Below are 17,589 nucleotides of genomic sequence, written 5' to 3' on the forward strand. Positions count from 1 at the left end.
GGGCGCACGCTGTAGCTTCCTCCTTCAAACACTCCCCGACCCCTCACTTAGGCCCCGGGTTTCTCCAGAGGAGACTCATCATACTGGTCATTACTTCTCCGGTACTTCACCTGTTTAAGGCAACACAAAAAAAAATACAAATAATAATAAAGTCAGATTTCCCTGTCGCCCCTGATGAGGTCATTGTTATCTCGCCATCTGTGCAGGAAGCGACGTGCAGCTCGACTCACTCAGGATTCCAGGTCCGTTCGCTTTAACCTTCCCCTCGTCTCTCACGTCTGATTCTCACTTCAAGAGGACAAGAGTTTGACCTTGTTCTGGAATCTTTTTCCGGTTAGTTACACCGAGGCGTTCAGGTTCCTCCATGTTTCAGAAATCGGCTCCGTTTTTGGCGTCAATTCTTCGAAATCTTCTCCACATCAACCCCCCCCCCCCCCATCCCCAACCCTCCCGCTGCTGAGTTCAATCTCAAATAGAGGGAAAACCGCGTCTTAAAACAAGTTCTCTTGAACATATTTCAAGGGGTGTTAGCGGCTTCAGAAAGCTTTATCACGCCTCTGACTGTGACATTCAATTAAAACATGAGAGGGGGCTTCAAATAATGACATATTACTTTTCTTCAGACAGGCATCACGCTGGTGTGAGCAAAGAGAGGGGAGATCGCTAATGGAAAATGTCATTAAAGCTCTAATGCCGGTGCAAATACATTTAAAAATAGTCCCCGGGTGTTGTGTTGTTTGATTCCGTGGCCCCGGCGCTCTCTCGGCTGATGAGCACGTTGTGGGTTCCTCGGCGAGTGGCAGACTTCACTGACAGCTGCCCCACTGTATGAGAGGGGAGGGTGTGATCGGGTTACAGCATATGGGGCAGCAGCTCGGGAAATATCCCCCTCATCAGTCAGAGTGGCGTGAAAACCTCCTTACAGGCAGCTCCCCCCGGGCCGCTCCACACTCCGCCTCATGAAATATTTAACCCGCGAACTGTTGACAAGATATAGGTTTTAAGAAATTGAAAAGTCTCTCCCATCGCTTCCCCCGAGCAAACGCATTTTTCTGCTCGTATCCAGTTTGTTGTTTGTTGCTAAACACATGTGTTATTATTTAAAACCTCCTCCATTTTGTGTGTGAGGTTTTTTTAAGAGACCCGGAGCTGCGTCAAATCAGTTTTTCAATCAAGGCTGGACAGGTTTTAAAGAGGAGCACAGATTTAAATAATCATCTCCATATCTACAATCAGTTTGAAAATGATTTCCACTGCCTTAATGTCTGGAAAATTAGGAATATTTGCCAGATAGCAGGTATATGAAAAAGGCAATAAATGGCTTTTAGCAACTGTTTGCTCAATGTGACATTGTGATTGTGGTGCAGAGACGCAACGTTAAACTAAATGTTATTAGTCAACCTTGATTTCATTCCTCATTCATCAGCAGAAACTATTTCCCTGAAGCACCTTAACTGCAGTTTTCTTTATATTTATCGGGATCTTACTTCGAGCACACGAGCAGAAGAGCTGGGCAAGTTGACTTCTGACTTTCTCACGGTCAATAATAACAAACAAACAAAAGAGGAGTGAGAACCTTTGTGCTCCGGTTAGAAGTGTCCATTGTCAAAGGGCACATACAAGTATTATCTAAGTTTGTGTATTTAATCTTATAGTGTACAGGCATTTTCAGCTGCATTAGAAATCATACATTTTCTCTCTCATCATTTCTCAAATATAGCAATGTCTAGTTTCTGAAAGACACATTTAACTCATCATACTCACGATTTGTCTGTAGTTTGTTTTTGTTTTGAAAGTTACCACATCGTTTGAAAATACATATTTCCCAAAAGAGAATGAAACTGAAGCAAAGTACAAAACTTGATTCCTGTTTGAAATGTTAGTGGTTATGATGGGACAAAGACACAGTAAGAAACAGGTGAAAAGAAAAAAGATGGTTACTTGTATAGGTACACAACTGCATATTATACCGTGTATACTATCTACAATTCATGTACTTTGCCCCAAAATAAGGATAATTTATCTCTCTCTCAAAACAAAAGGTGTGTTGCTCCTTTCTCTTATCACAAATTTTAGGTTATTTAATTCACATTTCTGAAATACATGCATTCTTAACAGTAAGTAGGCAGCTGGACACTTTCTACTGGCTCCCACAATCACACAACGCACTTGCTTTGCTCTCTTTCGTGAAGCTGTCTCACTTGACTAATGTAAAAGGTTCTTTTTATTCCAAAAAGCATAATTAAGGAGTATGATACGGTGGCAGAGGCAGCAATTTATTTCATATTAAAGAGCACACGACCTGATGCTCAGGAGATTTCCTCATTTTTAGTGCTAAAGGTCGATGCAATTTTCCTTTTCCAGGTCATTATGACAAATTAGTCAACTCCAGTAGCAAGCCACATGAATTCATTCACCTTCCCTTTTCCCAGCGGTGGGACAAAGTATTAAAAACACTGCTAACGCTGCTCTTGTGTCTAAAATCTGAACCTGTTTTTGTATTTTGGTCCAGATTTTAATCAGCCTCCATTGTTGCTGCCCCAAGGCTTCTATTGAAATATTGCACTTCATATAATGCTCCTAAGAGATCCCTGCTGGATCATAAGTGAGAGGGAGACCGGTAAATTGGATGAATCTAATCATTCCAATTTGTTAAAAGCCTGATGCATTGTTAGCAGAACAATAAGTCATAATTTAGGACGCCAGAGGCAGGCTAGACTTTTCATTTGGTAAAGTGTGCTCCAGTTTCCTCTCAAGGACTCGTGCAATCTCTCGTCATTACAAAATTAATAACCCCGAGCGAGGGAAAACCGTGACTTTGTGGAGGTGAGCGAGGCGGACGCCAGGTCCTGAGGTGTGCACACTTCTCCTGATCAATTGAAAGTGCTGCTTTTTCCTTTTCAGTTAATCGGATCCTTTGAATGATCTCCCCTCGTCTGCCCTTCCTCACCACCTCCGTTATCAAATTTGATCTTAAATTTCATGTTTTTTGTGGTTCAACCCTTTTAAGGATAAAGCATGTCCACGTCTTATCAGATAGTAAATCGTTTAAAAAAATGTATCTGCTTCCAGTTTACACTTTGAGATCGCCCACCTCTTTTTGAAGCAGCAGCAGATCTTTCTTTCTAAACACTTTTCTGTGATTCTTCCCTTGAGGGACTGTTTCCCTCTGATAAAGTGAAAAGCATGTGGATCGATGAGGGCTCGGTCTGTTTCTGTGACCTGAAGCTGATGTTTTTGGTGTGTGTGTTTGTTTTTCCTCTCAGGTGCGTCTGGAGTGGCCCACAGACCTGGCCGTGAGTCCCATGGACAACTCCCTGTACGTCCTGGACAACAACGTGGTTCTCCAGATCTCGGCGAACCATCAAGTCCGTATTGTAGCCGGCCGCCCGATGCACTGCCAGGTCCCCGGGATCGATCATTTCCTAATGAGCAAAGTGGCCATCCACGCCACCCTGGAGTCCGCCAACGCCCTCGCCGTGTCCCACAATGGCATTCTGTACATCGCCGAGTCGGACGAGAAGAAGATAAACCGAGTCCGACAGGTGTCCACGAACGGGGAGATCTCCCTGGTTGCGGGGGCGCCGAGCGGCTGCGACTGCAAGACGGACGCCAACTGTGATTGTTACTCCGGAGACGAAGGCTATGCCAAGGACGCCAAGCTGAACGCGCCCTCCTCGCTGGCGGTTTGTCCAGACGGGGAGCTTTACATCGCAGACCTGGCTAACATTCGCATCCGCTACGTGCGCCGAAACAAGCCCTATCTGAATCCCCTCAGCATGTACGAGGTGTCCTCTCCCATCAATGACGAGCTCTACCTGTTCGACTCCAACGGCAGCCACATCTTCACACAGAGCTTGACGACAGGAGACCACCTCTACAACTTGACCTACACGGGAGGGGGGGATCTGAGCAGCATCACCGACAAGAACAAGAACACGGTGATCATCCGAAGGGACACGACAGGAATGCCCCTGTGGCTGATGGTCCCCGATGGACAGACATTCTGGTTCACCATCGGGACAAACACTGCCCTGAAAACTGTCGCCGCTCAGGGTCAGGAACTCGCGGTGATGACCTACCATGGCAGCTCGGGACTTCTGGCCACCAAGACGAACGAAAACGGATGGACCACCTTCTTCGAGTGAGTGATTTTTAAGAAAAACGTTTTGCAAAACACCTTTATAATCCACATAATCTGGAGTCTGGATCCCGGCTGAGCCCATTATAGATTAGCGCTTTGCCACCGAGAGTGAGTGAGCGACTAAATAGATCTGTTAAATCTCCTAAATCCAAAATACAATTTTTACAAAGTCATTTATAGAATAACTCTGCTGTATTTGTTGTGGCAGTGAATGCTATGATGCTTTAGTGAGTAAATGTTCAAGAGTTGAAGAGTTCTTGGGCACTCGAGGTGCCTTCCTATAGCCTGGATGTCTACGCCAATCAGAATACAGGACCTGTTCTAGTACGGGTGTAATCCTATTTGCCCGTTTATAGGATTACCACATGATATGTTGCTTATTTGCACCCTTGCTTGCAGTGACAGCATCCAGGCCGGGGCTCGTTCTGAGTTGTTGTGTACAGGAACATAATAGATTGGACCGAGGAAGTAATTGATCGAGGCAAACCCTGCACATCGTGAGGGAACAGTCGGGCGCTCCCACACGCCGCAGCCCGTAAGCCCGGGATTTCATGTTCTCCGTGGCTTCCACTGAGCAATCTGTCCCTTAGCTTAATATGCTGTACCGGGGGGACACTGTGCTAACCGGTTGTCACTCCAAAAAACTGTGATTAAGCAGATCGGCTGGTCAGACATCTGTTACACCTCGCCGGAGGAATAGAACACTCTGACACGTAATCAGGCGCTCTGTTTAGTCGGAGGAGACATTTATCACCTGTGTTTGATTTGGTTGTCATTCGAGACGGTTGAACTGGAAGAAAGAAAGAAAAAAAAAAATGAGCCACACAGCGGAAACGCCACTAACGCAGCCGTGCATTTCTCAAGGTGGAGTGCATCGCCTGCGGCTTAAACAAATCCAGTGGGTGGTTTGAATTCTGAATTCTGCCTCTGTAAATGGCTGCTGTCGTTAACAGCTTTGAGCTCAGTGTCAGCCATTATGTAAAGACAACAGTGAGTTGCTATAGCAGCGTTAAGGCAAAAGGGCTTTTTGTAAAGATGCAGCATAAACAACGATCGAGATGTTTCCATTTAACAAATTACAAAATCTCACCGTCAATTTAAGGAAATAGAAGAAAACAAGTGCAGCTTGTTTCAAGATGTTTGAAAGACGCATGTTTTATTCTAACACAGAGTTAACATGAAAGAAAGAAAGAAGGGTGGTGTGTGTGTGTGGGGGGGGTGGGGGGGGGTACTGGGATGTGTACACGTTTCATTCCAGATTTGCATCATTGTTCGGCTTTGGCTCAGGGGGCATGGCAGGTCATATTCTAATCACAGGGGTTGGTGGTTCAATCTGCAGTTCCTGTTCTTCGCATGCTCAAGGGCACTCAACGTGTCCTTGAGTGGAGCAGGACACTAGACCCCCGATTGCTCCTGATAGGCCGGGCATAATAGCTCCCTGCCTTCTGTGTGTGTGTGTGTGTGTGTGTGTGTGTGTGTGTGTGTGTGTGTGTGTGTGTGTGTGTAAATGGGGGGTAAAGATACAAAATGCAAAGGGCTTTGTTTGAAAGGTGTCAACTTAGTGTCGAGACCTCTGGTAGAAGCTTTATATTGTATTTATTGTGTAAGTAATGGTCAGAAAAAAATAAAGGTTTATTTAGGTTGTGGAGCTGTTACCCGTTCATTTCCTTTTTAAACTTGCATTTCAACCAAGGTTATGTTTTCACCGTGGAATGATTCGGTGTCTGTCAAGAGAGATTAAGCTATTTACAACATGTTGTGTTGATATCTCAGAGAATGATTTATAATTAGGAATTTGGTGCAGATTCAAAGGAAAATTAAAAATTAAAAATGTTGATTTAATCAATTTGAATGTGGTTAAACAGCCCTATTGGGCCTTGGTGCAGGTATTTGCTCTCCTGAGTGACATTGATATTATTATTATTCATATCACTGTTCGTAGTAGTAGTATTAGTAGTACTACTAATAGTTGTGGTGTTGTTATTATGTTGTTATAATTATATCAATTTCCTTTTTCTTCTCTTTCAAATTGAGAAATGATTCCATACTTTTCTACATATGATTCAGATAATCAATTGGGAATCACCTGAGGGTCAAAACAATAAGTTCCTATCATCCAGATTGATATCTGTGTTTGTATATCTGCTCAACAAAGTGCACGGCTGAATATTTTATGTAATTTAAAGGTATTAATTAGTGCACGGCTCTTGTCCTGCAGCCAGTAGATCAGGATTCATTTGTGTGTCTGCAGAAGTAAAGACATGGAGGATTGACTGGAGAACAAAGGACATCTGGTTCAGGGTCTTACTTTCAGTCTCCTCTGCTCTGACGGTTACTGTAAACGCAGATGCTCCGCTGACCTCCTAATGTTTCTGTTGTAATGATAAGTGCTCTCACTTAGGGGTTACTGTAAATCTATTAAATCATCTGAAGGATGCCTAATTGTTCTCTTAGCCTCCAATTAACAGGCCAGTGATGCTTCTGTTTAACAGCAAATAGGAATAAGATCCTCGATTTCTTCAGCTGATTAAACACATCAGGAGCAGCAACACCTCCATCACGTGAAACATCTTGTCTGTATGTTTCTGTCCTTACGGTCATTAGCCACACGTGTTCTGAAATGTACAGGCAGCGACTGGGAGTGAAAGCACGAGAGCAGCTCCGTGTAGAGCCCAGTTTAGGTATGCTACAGGGGACGCTGATGTGAAGTGTCCGGCCTATTGTTGGGCGCCAGCGTGAAAGGTCACAGAGTTAGCGTGTGACACAGGGGTGATGCAATCTGAATGGACTTGTGTGGCCATCCGTGGGGAAAGCAGTCCTCTCCCTTCTGCTGAGAACGCTGCCCCCGCATGCCCCTCATGTCCAGAGAAAGTAAGCTAATAGGCAGCTGAGCCGAGGCACGGCCATTACGGCTCAGCGGCGGAGCCCCGAGGAGCGGCTCTGGCTCGAGGCCCTAATTGAGACGGAGAGAGTTTGGGTCAGTGATCAAGCCGGGGTGTGCAGCTTCGCTCAAGACGGAGATTTCTGTCTTGTGGCCTCGGTCTCTCGTGCGGAGGTGACGGCAAAACAGGGATCCACCCTTTGTCTGCAGTGAATGGAGCAGTTAGTGCACGGGGGGCGATAGCGTGCAGGAAACCTTGATTGTTACAGAGGGAGACTGAGTCGCCGATACAATACAGGGCGGTATCAAAAGAAATCAAATGCTTTAGATATAAATGACTCTGCTATTTAGTGTTTCCTGAAGTGGAGGGCTGGGGCTTGAAACGCATCTCATGAATCCCAGTCCCTGCAGTGGAAATCAGATAACGTTTATCTCTGGGAGATGATTCCTCCCTCACTCTTCCTCTCCATATTGGATATTCGAGATGGCAGCGCTGAGGAAATATCCGTACACCAGCACCCACCGTCTCATTTATTAGAGGCTTTATTATGGCAGGCGGCAACATCGAAGAAGAGGGCTTTCCAATCTGTATTCAGCGCGCAGATAAAAGTCTTCATTCTGAGTAATGCACCGTTCACTCACTCCTATTCTGGAACACTGGCAATCTGAGAGATTTCAAATTGTTCCGTGCCGATGTGCTCTGTGAGTGAAATGAAACAATCTGGCCACTCATGTTCCCGTTTGTGATGAAGCGACTGATTCTCTCGAAGGAGTCGCTCCCGTTTCACCGACTGTATCACGAGATCAGGGCCGAGTCGCTAATCTCATAAACTAATAAGCAGATTTCCAAATGTGACGAGGTTTGTGGCTTCTTTCTGCTTTTCCCTGTCAATTGGTGCGTCCATCCTTTTAAAGGTTACTCTCGAGCTGAGCAGCATTAGTATTCCGGTCTCGTGCACGCCCCTGTTGGAAGAGCTGGAAAAGTTCAACTCATTCGCGACGTTGCACATTTTGCACGAGGCTGTGCTGATTGTGCTCCGGTGATTAAAGCCAATAGTTTTTGAGTTTTATCACCTCCGGCTGCCAGCGTCGATGGATTTGTTGCCGTGTTTACTGCCGGCGTTTGACGCATTTTCACGATTTGTGACACCAAGAGGGAAATCTCAGGCTCCTTTCCTTACGTAATTACTGCTTGATCAGTTTATCCTGCAGAACAACTCATAATCACAGTAAATCTAAGGTGACAGAGCAACTCATTAGTCACATTTATGCACCTTCATGGATTTAATGCAAACCTGACCAGCATTTATGATGATGGCGTCTTTATGTTTTAACAAACCTCACCCAACACCGGGTAAATCTTTCGTCCGGGCAAAGCGCTTCAGATGATTCTGCTTCCGTCACTGCTTCCCACAGCTTCAGATGCCCCCCCCGTTTCGGTTTGACTCACATCAGTGTATTTCTTTGCAGGTATGACACTTACGGGCGGCTGACTAACATCACTTACCCGACGGGCCGAGTGAGCAGCTACCGCTCGGCCGCCGACAGCTCGGTCCGCATCCAGGCGGAGGGCTCCACCAAGGAGGACATCACCGTCACCACCAACCTGTCGGCCTCTGGCACCTTCTACACACTCATGCAGGGTAAGTGTCTGGAGGTGGAGCTGCTGATGTTTAAGGTGCTCTGTCACTGTCAGTGATGAAAACTTTGTTATGTATGAAGTTTTTCTCACTTACTGTAAATATCATAAAGTTCCAGCACTGCATTTATCACACTTGTATATTAACTTTTTTGAATTTGTCATTTATACAAGAGACTTAAGTACTCTGGACATATATTCTGAAAGCGACACCTATTCTAAAAGCTTTTCAGACATGCAGTACATTCACAATAATTATGAAATATAATCAAAAACGTTGCGTAATCTCCTGAAATTACCTTTGGGGGGGGGGGGGGTTCTTTGTGTGGGAAGACAAATGTCAGAGGCTCTGAACAATCTGGAGTTTTTCTAAACAAGGCAATGAGAGAATACAGCCGGAGATTATCCTAAAGTTATGGATGAACTTTCCGACAAGCGAGGGAAAACTGAAAAATACAATAAGTTTAGGAACTGGGTGCCCTTACAAGCTAAGGACAGGGTCAAGGGTTCTCCTCCCCCTCGTCAGAACCCTCCGGACATTAGAAGAAGCCTGGACCACACTGTGCAGACACTTTCCAGAGTTCTTTCGTGTCAGGGTTTGTCCACAGTCGCCATTGCTGCAGGGTTTTATGTGCATCTCTGATCCTGTAAGGTTTGTTGTCGAGGCCGATAGCTCTTTGTACGACGTCCCAAGACAAGTGGTGTTAGACGAGCTCCCTCTGACTAAGACTGGTGTGGTGGATACTATAGTTTAAACTGGACCTGGTCAATTGTTCTTTGTCTCTGGACATTTTCATATAAAACATATCAGTACACAAACATATTTTGATTGTTTTACCATTTTGTGGGTCAGGCCGACCTCGGATCCAGAACCCTGGGTAAATTAGACATTTCCCTCCTGCATGGTTAAAACCAGGAGTTAGATTAGAAACCAGCAAGGCACTCAGAGAATCCATATCTCCACCAGGATCCTTTGAAATCACATTTAAATTCACCAGATCCAGATTTTTATTTGGACCTGCACCAAATTACACACACTCATCAATACCAGTTTCCTAAACAAACCGGATTTTTCTTTATCAAGATCCATTATTCTGCAGCCTTCCCCCAAGTTGCCTGGTGATGTGTACCACAGTTTGTGCGTAGTCCTGCTAAACGACAGACAAACACACACACTGATGGAAACACAACCTCCTTGGCGGAGGTAATTATTTTTGTGTGTTTCGAGTGAACAGACTTCAAATGAAGATGTAATGACTCATTGCTTATCAGTCACAGAGCTTTCCCACAGTTGAGTTTATTGCCGCTCTGTTTTTAATAAAAAGTAGAAAAAACAATATGTTGTGTAACCTCCATTTACCAAAATGGAAATTGAATTGATTTCCTGTCATAAAACCCGGCGCTGGTTTGTCTCACTGATGTTCTGTTTTGATGAGCTGGTGTCATCTTTGAATTTCCTGGACCTGCTCCACCCGCACCTTCCACCTGCTAATGTTTGATTTGGGGTTTGAACGCGTGTCCTCCACCCGCTCGTCCCCCTGACTCGCTGCAGCGGAAGATGAAACTCTCCAGTTTCTCGCTGCTGCACAAAGGAGCGGTCACCTCGGCGCTGTGACCTTGTCTTAGACATCTGCTGGCGAGGGGAGCAGGCGCCAGGATCTCTGCTGTTAATTAATTCACTGTTGTCGGCTTTGTACGCTTGTGACTGAGGCGATCACATGACACACAAATGCACGGCCTTAGAGATTCCTTCCTGGTCATCTGTTAATGGGATTGTACTCCTCCTCTTCTTCCTCCTCCTCCTCCTCCTCCTCCTCCTCCTCCTCCTCCTCCTCCTCCTCCTCCTCCTCCTCCTCTTCTTCCTCCTCTGTGCGAGCTGCAACACACCACAAGGTTAATTGTGTCGTTATAAGAAACAGAAAACCATAAAACTCAAAAGATTGCAGATTAATTTGTCTTTTTTTTTAAACTCCAATCAGGTGAAGACTCATCACGGAGATAATAAAACATATCGTGTATAAAAAACAAACATGACTTTTTTAAAATGTGAATATACTCCTGAATGTAATATTGAATGAAAGTAAAATCATGAATCAGACTGAGAGTCAAGTGGAGTAATGTCATCGGATTGCACTTGAGTAGCTGTTAGTTATAATAACTACAAGTGAACTGTAACTGTATTATTTAATTTTAATATCTAACGAGGCTCTGCAGGGTCTTAAAAAATATCTTAATATTTAATAAGAAATTAATACGTCATAATTACGTTAACGTTCTGTCTGCTGTTATTTTGACAGGGTGAATATTTCGTAATGTCCTGATTTGTATTGGATACGTGAAAATACCGAGCCCTACCATGAGGGGTCACCTGCGCAATGTTCTGTCATTTGTTTTCCTTTAAGCAGACCACAGCCCCGTTTTTTAAATCTGAGCTCAGGTCAGCTCCTTCCCCTGCTGCTCTGTGCGTATGCATTAGCACCAACATCCCAGTTCAGCAGTATTTTCCAGCTCCATCTGGTCCCAGAGGCCTCCTCTCGGGCCCGGTGTGTCCCAGCGGCCTCTCGGTCAACCGTCCGAGGTGTCTGCATGATGGAGCGAGGTGAGGGCCAGTGCAAGGTCAGCCCTGCCTCCTCCTCCTCCTCCTCTTCCTCCTCCTCCTCCTCCTCCTCCTCCGCCCGTTTCTCTTGTCTCAGCAACACAACGAGAACAAAACGCGAGACTCCGACTGATCACGTGACGTTTCTTGTTGTTCTCTGTGACTAATAGAGAAATCGTCGCGGCCACTTTGCCCCGACGTGTCAACACGAGAAAATTAAAGTGCAATGTTTTGATTTTTCCTTTTTTCCCTTTCTGTTAAATGAAGTCAACTAATTAATTTAATGTTTGACAAGCCATTAATTTCCCCCTTTGTTCTTAATGAGAATAATATTCCTCCTGGTCCCTGTCAGTGGACCGATAGGAGGCGAGGAGGAGACATCTCTGATGAATGTGCTTGAGATGCTCGGTGGAAACATTAGTCACTGGTCTGGAGCTGGAACACAGGCTGTCGTCACCTGGGGACAGCAACAGACAGGCTCAGATTTATCCCCTGAGAGAGAGTGTGTGAGTGTGCATGAGAGTGCATGTGTGTGTGTCTGTGTGCATGTGTGTGTGTGTTCTTGCACTTGCGATTCGCCCTCCTTTTTCTCTGTGGCCACAGGCAAGCTCGAATCTTTTGCTAGTTTTCATTCTTCCATATCCTCGAGGCTGTCGCAACAGCTGTAAAACTTTACTGGCGCTGGGAAACCTCTCACTATTGATCCTTGTTGTCACAGACCCAATATTATTGCAGGAGGTTCAGTTAAATACTGCTGGTAATGGCTTTCTCTTTTTGCTGAGCAGCCATTTTGGGTCATTATGTTTGTGTCTGACCGGGATGAATATTAGATTTAGTCCTCTAACTTCAGAGCCTGTGATTGTGTGTCTCCTTGTACTTCCTAATTATAATCATCCCCCCCCCCCACCCCATGCTCCCTCTGCAGATCAAGTACGCAACAGCTACTTCATTGGTCTGGACGGCGCGCTGCGGCTAGTGCTGGCCAATGGCATGGAGGTCTCCCTGCACACCGAGCCCCACCTGCTGGCTGGCACCGTCAACCCCACGGTCAGCAAGAGGAACGTGACCCTGGCCATCGACAACGGCCTCAACCTGGTGGAGTGGAGGCAGAGGAAGGAGCAGGCCCGCGGCCAGGTCACTGTTTACGGACGCAGATTAAGGGTAAGCGCGCCGGCTTGTGAAAAGTGACTGGCGCTCACACACACACACTTGAAAAGGATCACGAGGTGACTGTTTAAAAATGGATGAGGGCCAGGAGAATTTCTGTCGAGCTCAAAATGGAATTGAATTCCAGCCTCTTCCTGGATGTGACCGCGCTCGCTGCAATTTATCCTTGAATGAAAAACCTCTGCATTCCTCAGCGGCATGAGTCTGAGTTTTTTGGGGCCGAACACATTTACAACCTCGTCACTGGATTAGTTTGTCAGGAGGCAACTTCCAGACTCACTGTGATGTGCGTCGCCAAATTAATGCTTAAGTGATTAAAGCAGCTTTTATTTTAAAAGGTGACTCAGCATTTTGCATTTTACTGTGTCAAAATGGAAGATCGTTAGAGGACAGAAAACTGAATCTGGCTCAACCTCTCATGCACTTACATGCACACATTCCCTGGATAATTATAGCAAGAATAGTGTAATTCTATTGTTTGTAGCTTATATTGTCACTGTAATAAGTTTGCAAGAATCAATATATCTTATATATCATCTCTATAAACTGCTGTGTGGTGTTTAGGGATTCATGGATTTCTCAGATATTTTACAAAATAGACTTCCTGAATCATATCAAAGGTTTGCACAACACACAAATTGCATTTCTTTACTCAGACTTCTTTTCTTTCCTCTGAAAGTCTCCAATGACTCAAGCTTGGCCGATAAAAAAATCCGCCAATATGAGGCTTTCGCAGACAAATTGGAATCTGTGTTTGTGTTTTTGTCGATATGAAAATCTTTATTTTACAGATAAACAATTCAAAATGGGGTTTGATAACAACAACTAAGACTCATTGCCGATTCAATTTCAAATAAAAAAATTCTATGCATCCATCCTGTGAATCAACAGGTCCCTTCTCATGACAGGTTGAACAGCCGATGTTTAATCGTACAACATCTGGTTATCAACATGAACACGTGGAGAAGCAGCCGAAGATCCTGGCTGATTGTCCTGCTCTGCTTTTCTTAGGGTTTCCCAGGCAAATAACAACTCGGTTTAAGTTGTCTTCCACATTCCCTGGGAGGTGACACCGCTAATGGGGAGGTGCCACTTTGTCTGTCGTTGGCTGTTCATTTAATGGCCCTGTTGTCCCTTTGGAAGTGAAAGCTTCTAATGTATGTTACAGACAATGGCCCCGGGGGCGAGATAGGAAATGGGAGCAGCCTAATGGCGAGAGCAGAGGGGATGAACAGAGCTGGAATCATTGAGCGACCTTGAGTGGCATGTCAAGTGATATTATGTGGGTGGCTGGGTGAGTGTGTGGCAGGCAGTGTGGGAGCGGGGGGGCTGGTGGGGGGGGGGGGGTCGTGTGCAGAGCAGAGTGATGCATGAGAAAAGGAGAAAGACTTCACGGAGCATTTAGGTTGTTGCTGTTTGTTTATCAGAGTGTAAACTTTGTTACATCGCCGAGCTGCACGTGCGTGTGCTCGCCGTGTTCTGCTCGTCGTGTCCTCGGGGTAAGTGGGTTACTGACGGTGCTCGGTTTGTTTGTCCCCCCCCCCCCCTCCCCCTCGCCCCACCCTGCCTCACCACAATGATCATGATTAACGCCGCCGAGGCACAATAATGGTTTATCTCCTCGGAAAAAAGCCCTCCTCTTTAAGTGGTGTGCACATTAGGAGAGCGAGAATCCTCAATCGCTTTAAAGCGACAAAAGGCTGAGATTTGCTCTCTGCTACACAAGAGCTACACAAAAGCTACACATGGGCTACACAGGGGCTACACAACGGCTACACAAGGGCTAAACAGGGGCTACACAGGGGCTACACAAGGGCTACACAACGGCTACACAGGGGTTACCCATACAGATTCACTGGAGGTGCAGCCTGAGCGGGGTCTGAAGAAACCGGCCACCTCAGACGCCAAAGAACCAAATCCCCTGACAAGGTTTTGGGGATCTGACAGAGATTCTGTGCACATTCATTACACAAGCCAATGAATCAAATCTCATCGGATCGTTTAGCTTACTTGCTAAACCTCTATTGAAATGGATTTACCTGTTCCTGTCATCAAGCAAGGAGAACAAGGAAGTCACTGCAAACAAGCAGAAGTTATAATAACAACAAAGATGGCATCGTTTGCTCCTCTTCTTCATTTCCTCCAACCAACCTCTTCTTCAGTTGTTTTCTGGCTGCTCTGCCGTGATGTACGTGCTGAGAATGTCAAGCTACTCATCTCTTATAGCTGGTTACTAAAATATAAAAACACGTGGCTGTTATCTCTGTCTCATCCCAGCGTCTTATAATGTCGGGCTGTTTGTTCAAAAGAGAAACAAGTCAGCAACAAATGAAATGATTGAATTAGTTTTTGTTAGAATAAACAAAAGCGAGTAATTGTTGACATTATCATGAAACTGTAGAAAGACTGTCTCACTGGTAAAGTGACAGATGGAGATTGTCACTGGAGACGAGCGTCACTCGTTATTGATCGAGAGATGAGACGTCGTCTCTGATGTTTTATGTCGAGGAGACTTAATGTAATACTCTGGCTCTAATGTACTCTAATAGTCTTTTCTCCACGTCTCCTTTCCTTTAGAAGCTCCTTTTAGAGGCGATGTCCAATTTAAAATGATTCCTCTTGAGTGGGTTTGCGTTCTCCAGGGGATCGTGGGAACTCTGATAAGAGACAGTTTTTTTCTTGTTACCCTGTTGAGTCTCTGGCGAACCCGATCCTGGCATTCGGAACTTTCTCTCTCTTGCACCTTATTTTATTTTGTGAGCAAACCTCAACACAATCTTGTCGGACAGGTGGCGGCCCTGTGCTGCCTAAGTCACTTATCTGTAAGAGTGTAAGTAGTTAAAGAAATTTCCTAACAAGTGAAGCAATTTCTTTTTCTGTCAGTGAAATCTGTATGTGAAGGTAAAATAGAGGATAACAAATGTGGGCCCCCTTTCTATTCCCTGACCCCCCCCCCCCCACCCTGCACCCCCACTCTCAGGGATCGGATTGTTTGTTCCACTCACACACAATCACTGTCCTCATGAATCTGTTGCTTTTAGTGCAACGTAATCCTCTCAATTAGGTATCAGTGACCTTAATTGCCTCTGGGGTAATTGTCCCTTCACAGATGAGAGACCTAAGCATCCTCTTTCCCCCCCGACGTGAAATTGAAAAAGTGCGGTGTCTCAGCAGGCCCGCCGCGGCCTGCTCCACGGCATGAGTCTGGTCGGCAGCCAGGAGCAGCTTTCTGAGCCGCCTCAAGATGGTTTCAAGCCCTGCCAAGTATTTCAGCTCGCCAAATGGTAGTACACCTAAAGAGGAGCTATTAGAGGGGGGGAAAAGACAAGAGCACAGAATCAGAGGAGCAGTTTAAAGAGACGTCTTCGACTGTATTTTCAAAAGTCTACCACATGAAGTCAGTGATTATTTGAGGATTCGCTCTGAACTGCAACCAAAAGTCATTTGATTTATCTTTCCTCACTAGCTTCTGCCCACAGAGAAACATGAGCCAAGAACTAGAAGACAAGAACTCAATCAGATCTTCACTTTTAGCCTTTAAGGAATATTGTAAAAACAATTGACAACGTTAATAGAATCTGTTGAACGTCCGGAGCTCAGTGTCTGAAATCCTGGACGTTGGTTGATCTTGTTGACTTTGGCCCAGGAGCTGCCTCCTGACTACAGGAAGACATTGGATTTGTCACTGTGCCGACCAAGACATGATCATTCCACTGTGGAGATCCCCACTCGGCTCTGATCGAAGGGTCAAACGAGCCAAACAATGCAAAGTGTCATCTAAACAATCTTCTGAGTCACAGGGCAGGAGAATAGATTTTTTATTCTCCCAATTTACAGAAATGGCTAAATAAAATGAGAGTCATCTGCGCCGGGTAATTCCTCTCAGTGCGCAGTGAAAATGAATTTAATGATCAATGTGACTCTAATGTTTAGCGCATGAATACACAAACTCCCCCTTATACTGCTGGATTTCTACACAAACAAAGAAATATGGTAATTCTTATAATTTCATCACTTCAGTGGCTCCTGCAGTCCGGAGATACAACTCCTCCGCTGTAATTAAAAGCCCTGAAAAGAAAGAGGAACATAAAATAATCACTTTGTGATTAAAGCTCTCCTCGTGAGGTCCCACCTTGGAGGAGCCCAGGCGCCAATTCCTCTCAGTCAATTCAAGCACCCACACTTGTTTATTTCCTCGTGGTGGAGCTGATGAGGTGTAATTACATTTTTTCTAATTCTCCGCTTCCCTCTTCTCTTCAGGTTCATAACAGGAACTTGCTGTCGCTGGACTTTGATCGAATCACCAGAACAGAGAAGGTCTATGACGACCACAGGAAGTTCACCTTGCGGATCCACTACGACCAGGCGGGTCGACCCACTCTGTGGGCGCCGAGCAGTCGCCTCAACGGGGTCAACGTCACCTACTCCGCCGCGGGGCATGTGGCCGGCATCCAGAGAGGCACCATGTCGGTTCGCATGGAGTACGACCAGAACGGCAGAATCACCTCCCAGATATTCGCTGATGGTAAATCCTGGAGCTACACGTACCTTGAGAAGGTAAGAAATGTTTGCACTGCAAAAACATTAAATACAAGACGACGGGGACATGTTGTACCGTTAAATTGTGGAGGAGTGTCTGTGCAGGAGCCTTGACGGGAGTCTTTAGACTGGAGTTAAAAGTTAACTTGTAATACTTCAGCCGTGTTTGTGCCGCATTATCAGCCTCGAGAGCAGATATCAGCAGAAATGTAATTAAAACCTGTCTGGTACACCACGGATGTTAGACTGTTCCATCCTGACAGCAGAGTTCAACCTGTGAGAATGAAATGTCACTTTTCTACTTACTAATTGAAGCCGAGATCGTTGGGGAAAAGGTGAAGCGCTGCGATTCCCGGCTGTAGACGAGGGGATATGAAAATAGCTCCGAGTCACCTTGTCCACAGGCTTTTGTTGGTTTTTCCGTAACCTCTAAATGCCGAGAGGGCGGCCGCGTGTTGTGACAACGACAGAACAGATTTAAAGAGTTCGTTTAAGACTTCAAACCTTTGAGATGCCGACTTTATTCTGTTTGAATCAAAAGCTCCGAAAGAAACAAGTAGCGGCTTGTTTGTGAGATAATCTCTGAAGGAAAATCTTAACGTCGGAGGAATATCAACAACTCT

At 45.4% G+C, this 17,589-nt stretch overlaps 1 protein-coding gene across 1 annotated transcript in view; it reads left to right on the forward strand.

Annotated features, from left to right (window-relative positions):
- tenm4 (teneurin transmembrane protein 4) overlaps positions 1–17,589 on the forward strand; it is a 120,828-nt gene that overhangs the window by 91,620 nt on the left and 11,619 nt on the right. The window contains exons 24-27 of the mRNA XM_062386504.1: positions 3,267–4,144; positions 8,496–8,668; positions 12,186–12,421; positions 16,688–16,984. Coding sequence (XP_062242488.1) covers positions 3,267–4,144; positions 8,496–8,668; positions 12,186–12,421; positions 16,688–16,984 — 1,584 coding nt within the window. The remainder of the gene's footprint in view (positions 1–3,266; positions 4,145–8,495; positions 8,669–12,185; positions 12,422–16,687; positions 16,985–17,589) is intronic.

Source organism: Platichthys flesus, chromosome 4 (assembly GCF_949316205.1).
Source record: "Platichthys flesus chromosome 4, fPlaFle2.1, whole genome shotgun sequence".
NCBI classification, from domain to species: Eukaryota; Metazoa; Chordata; class Actinopteri; order Pleuronectiformes; family Pleuronectidae; genus Platichthys; species Platichthys flesus.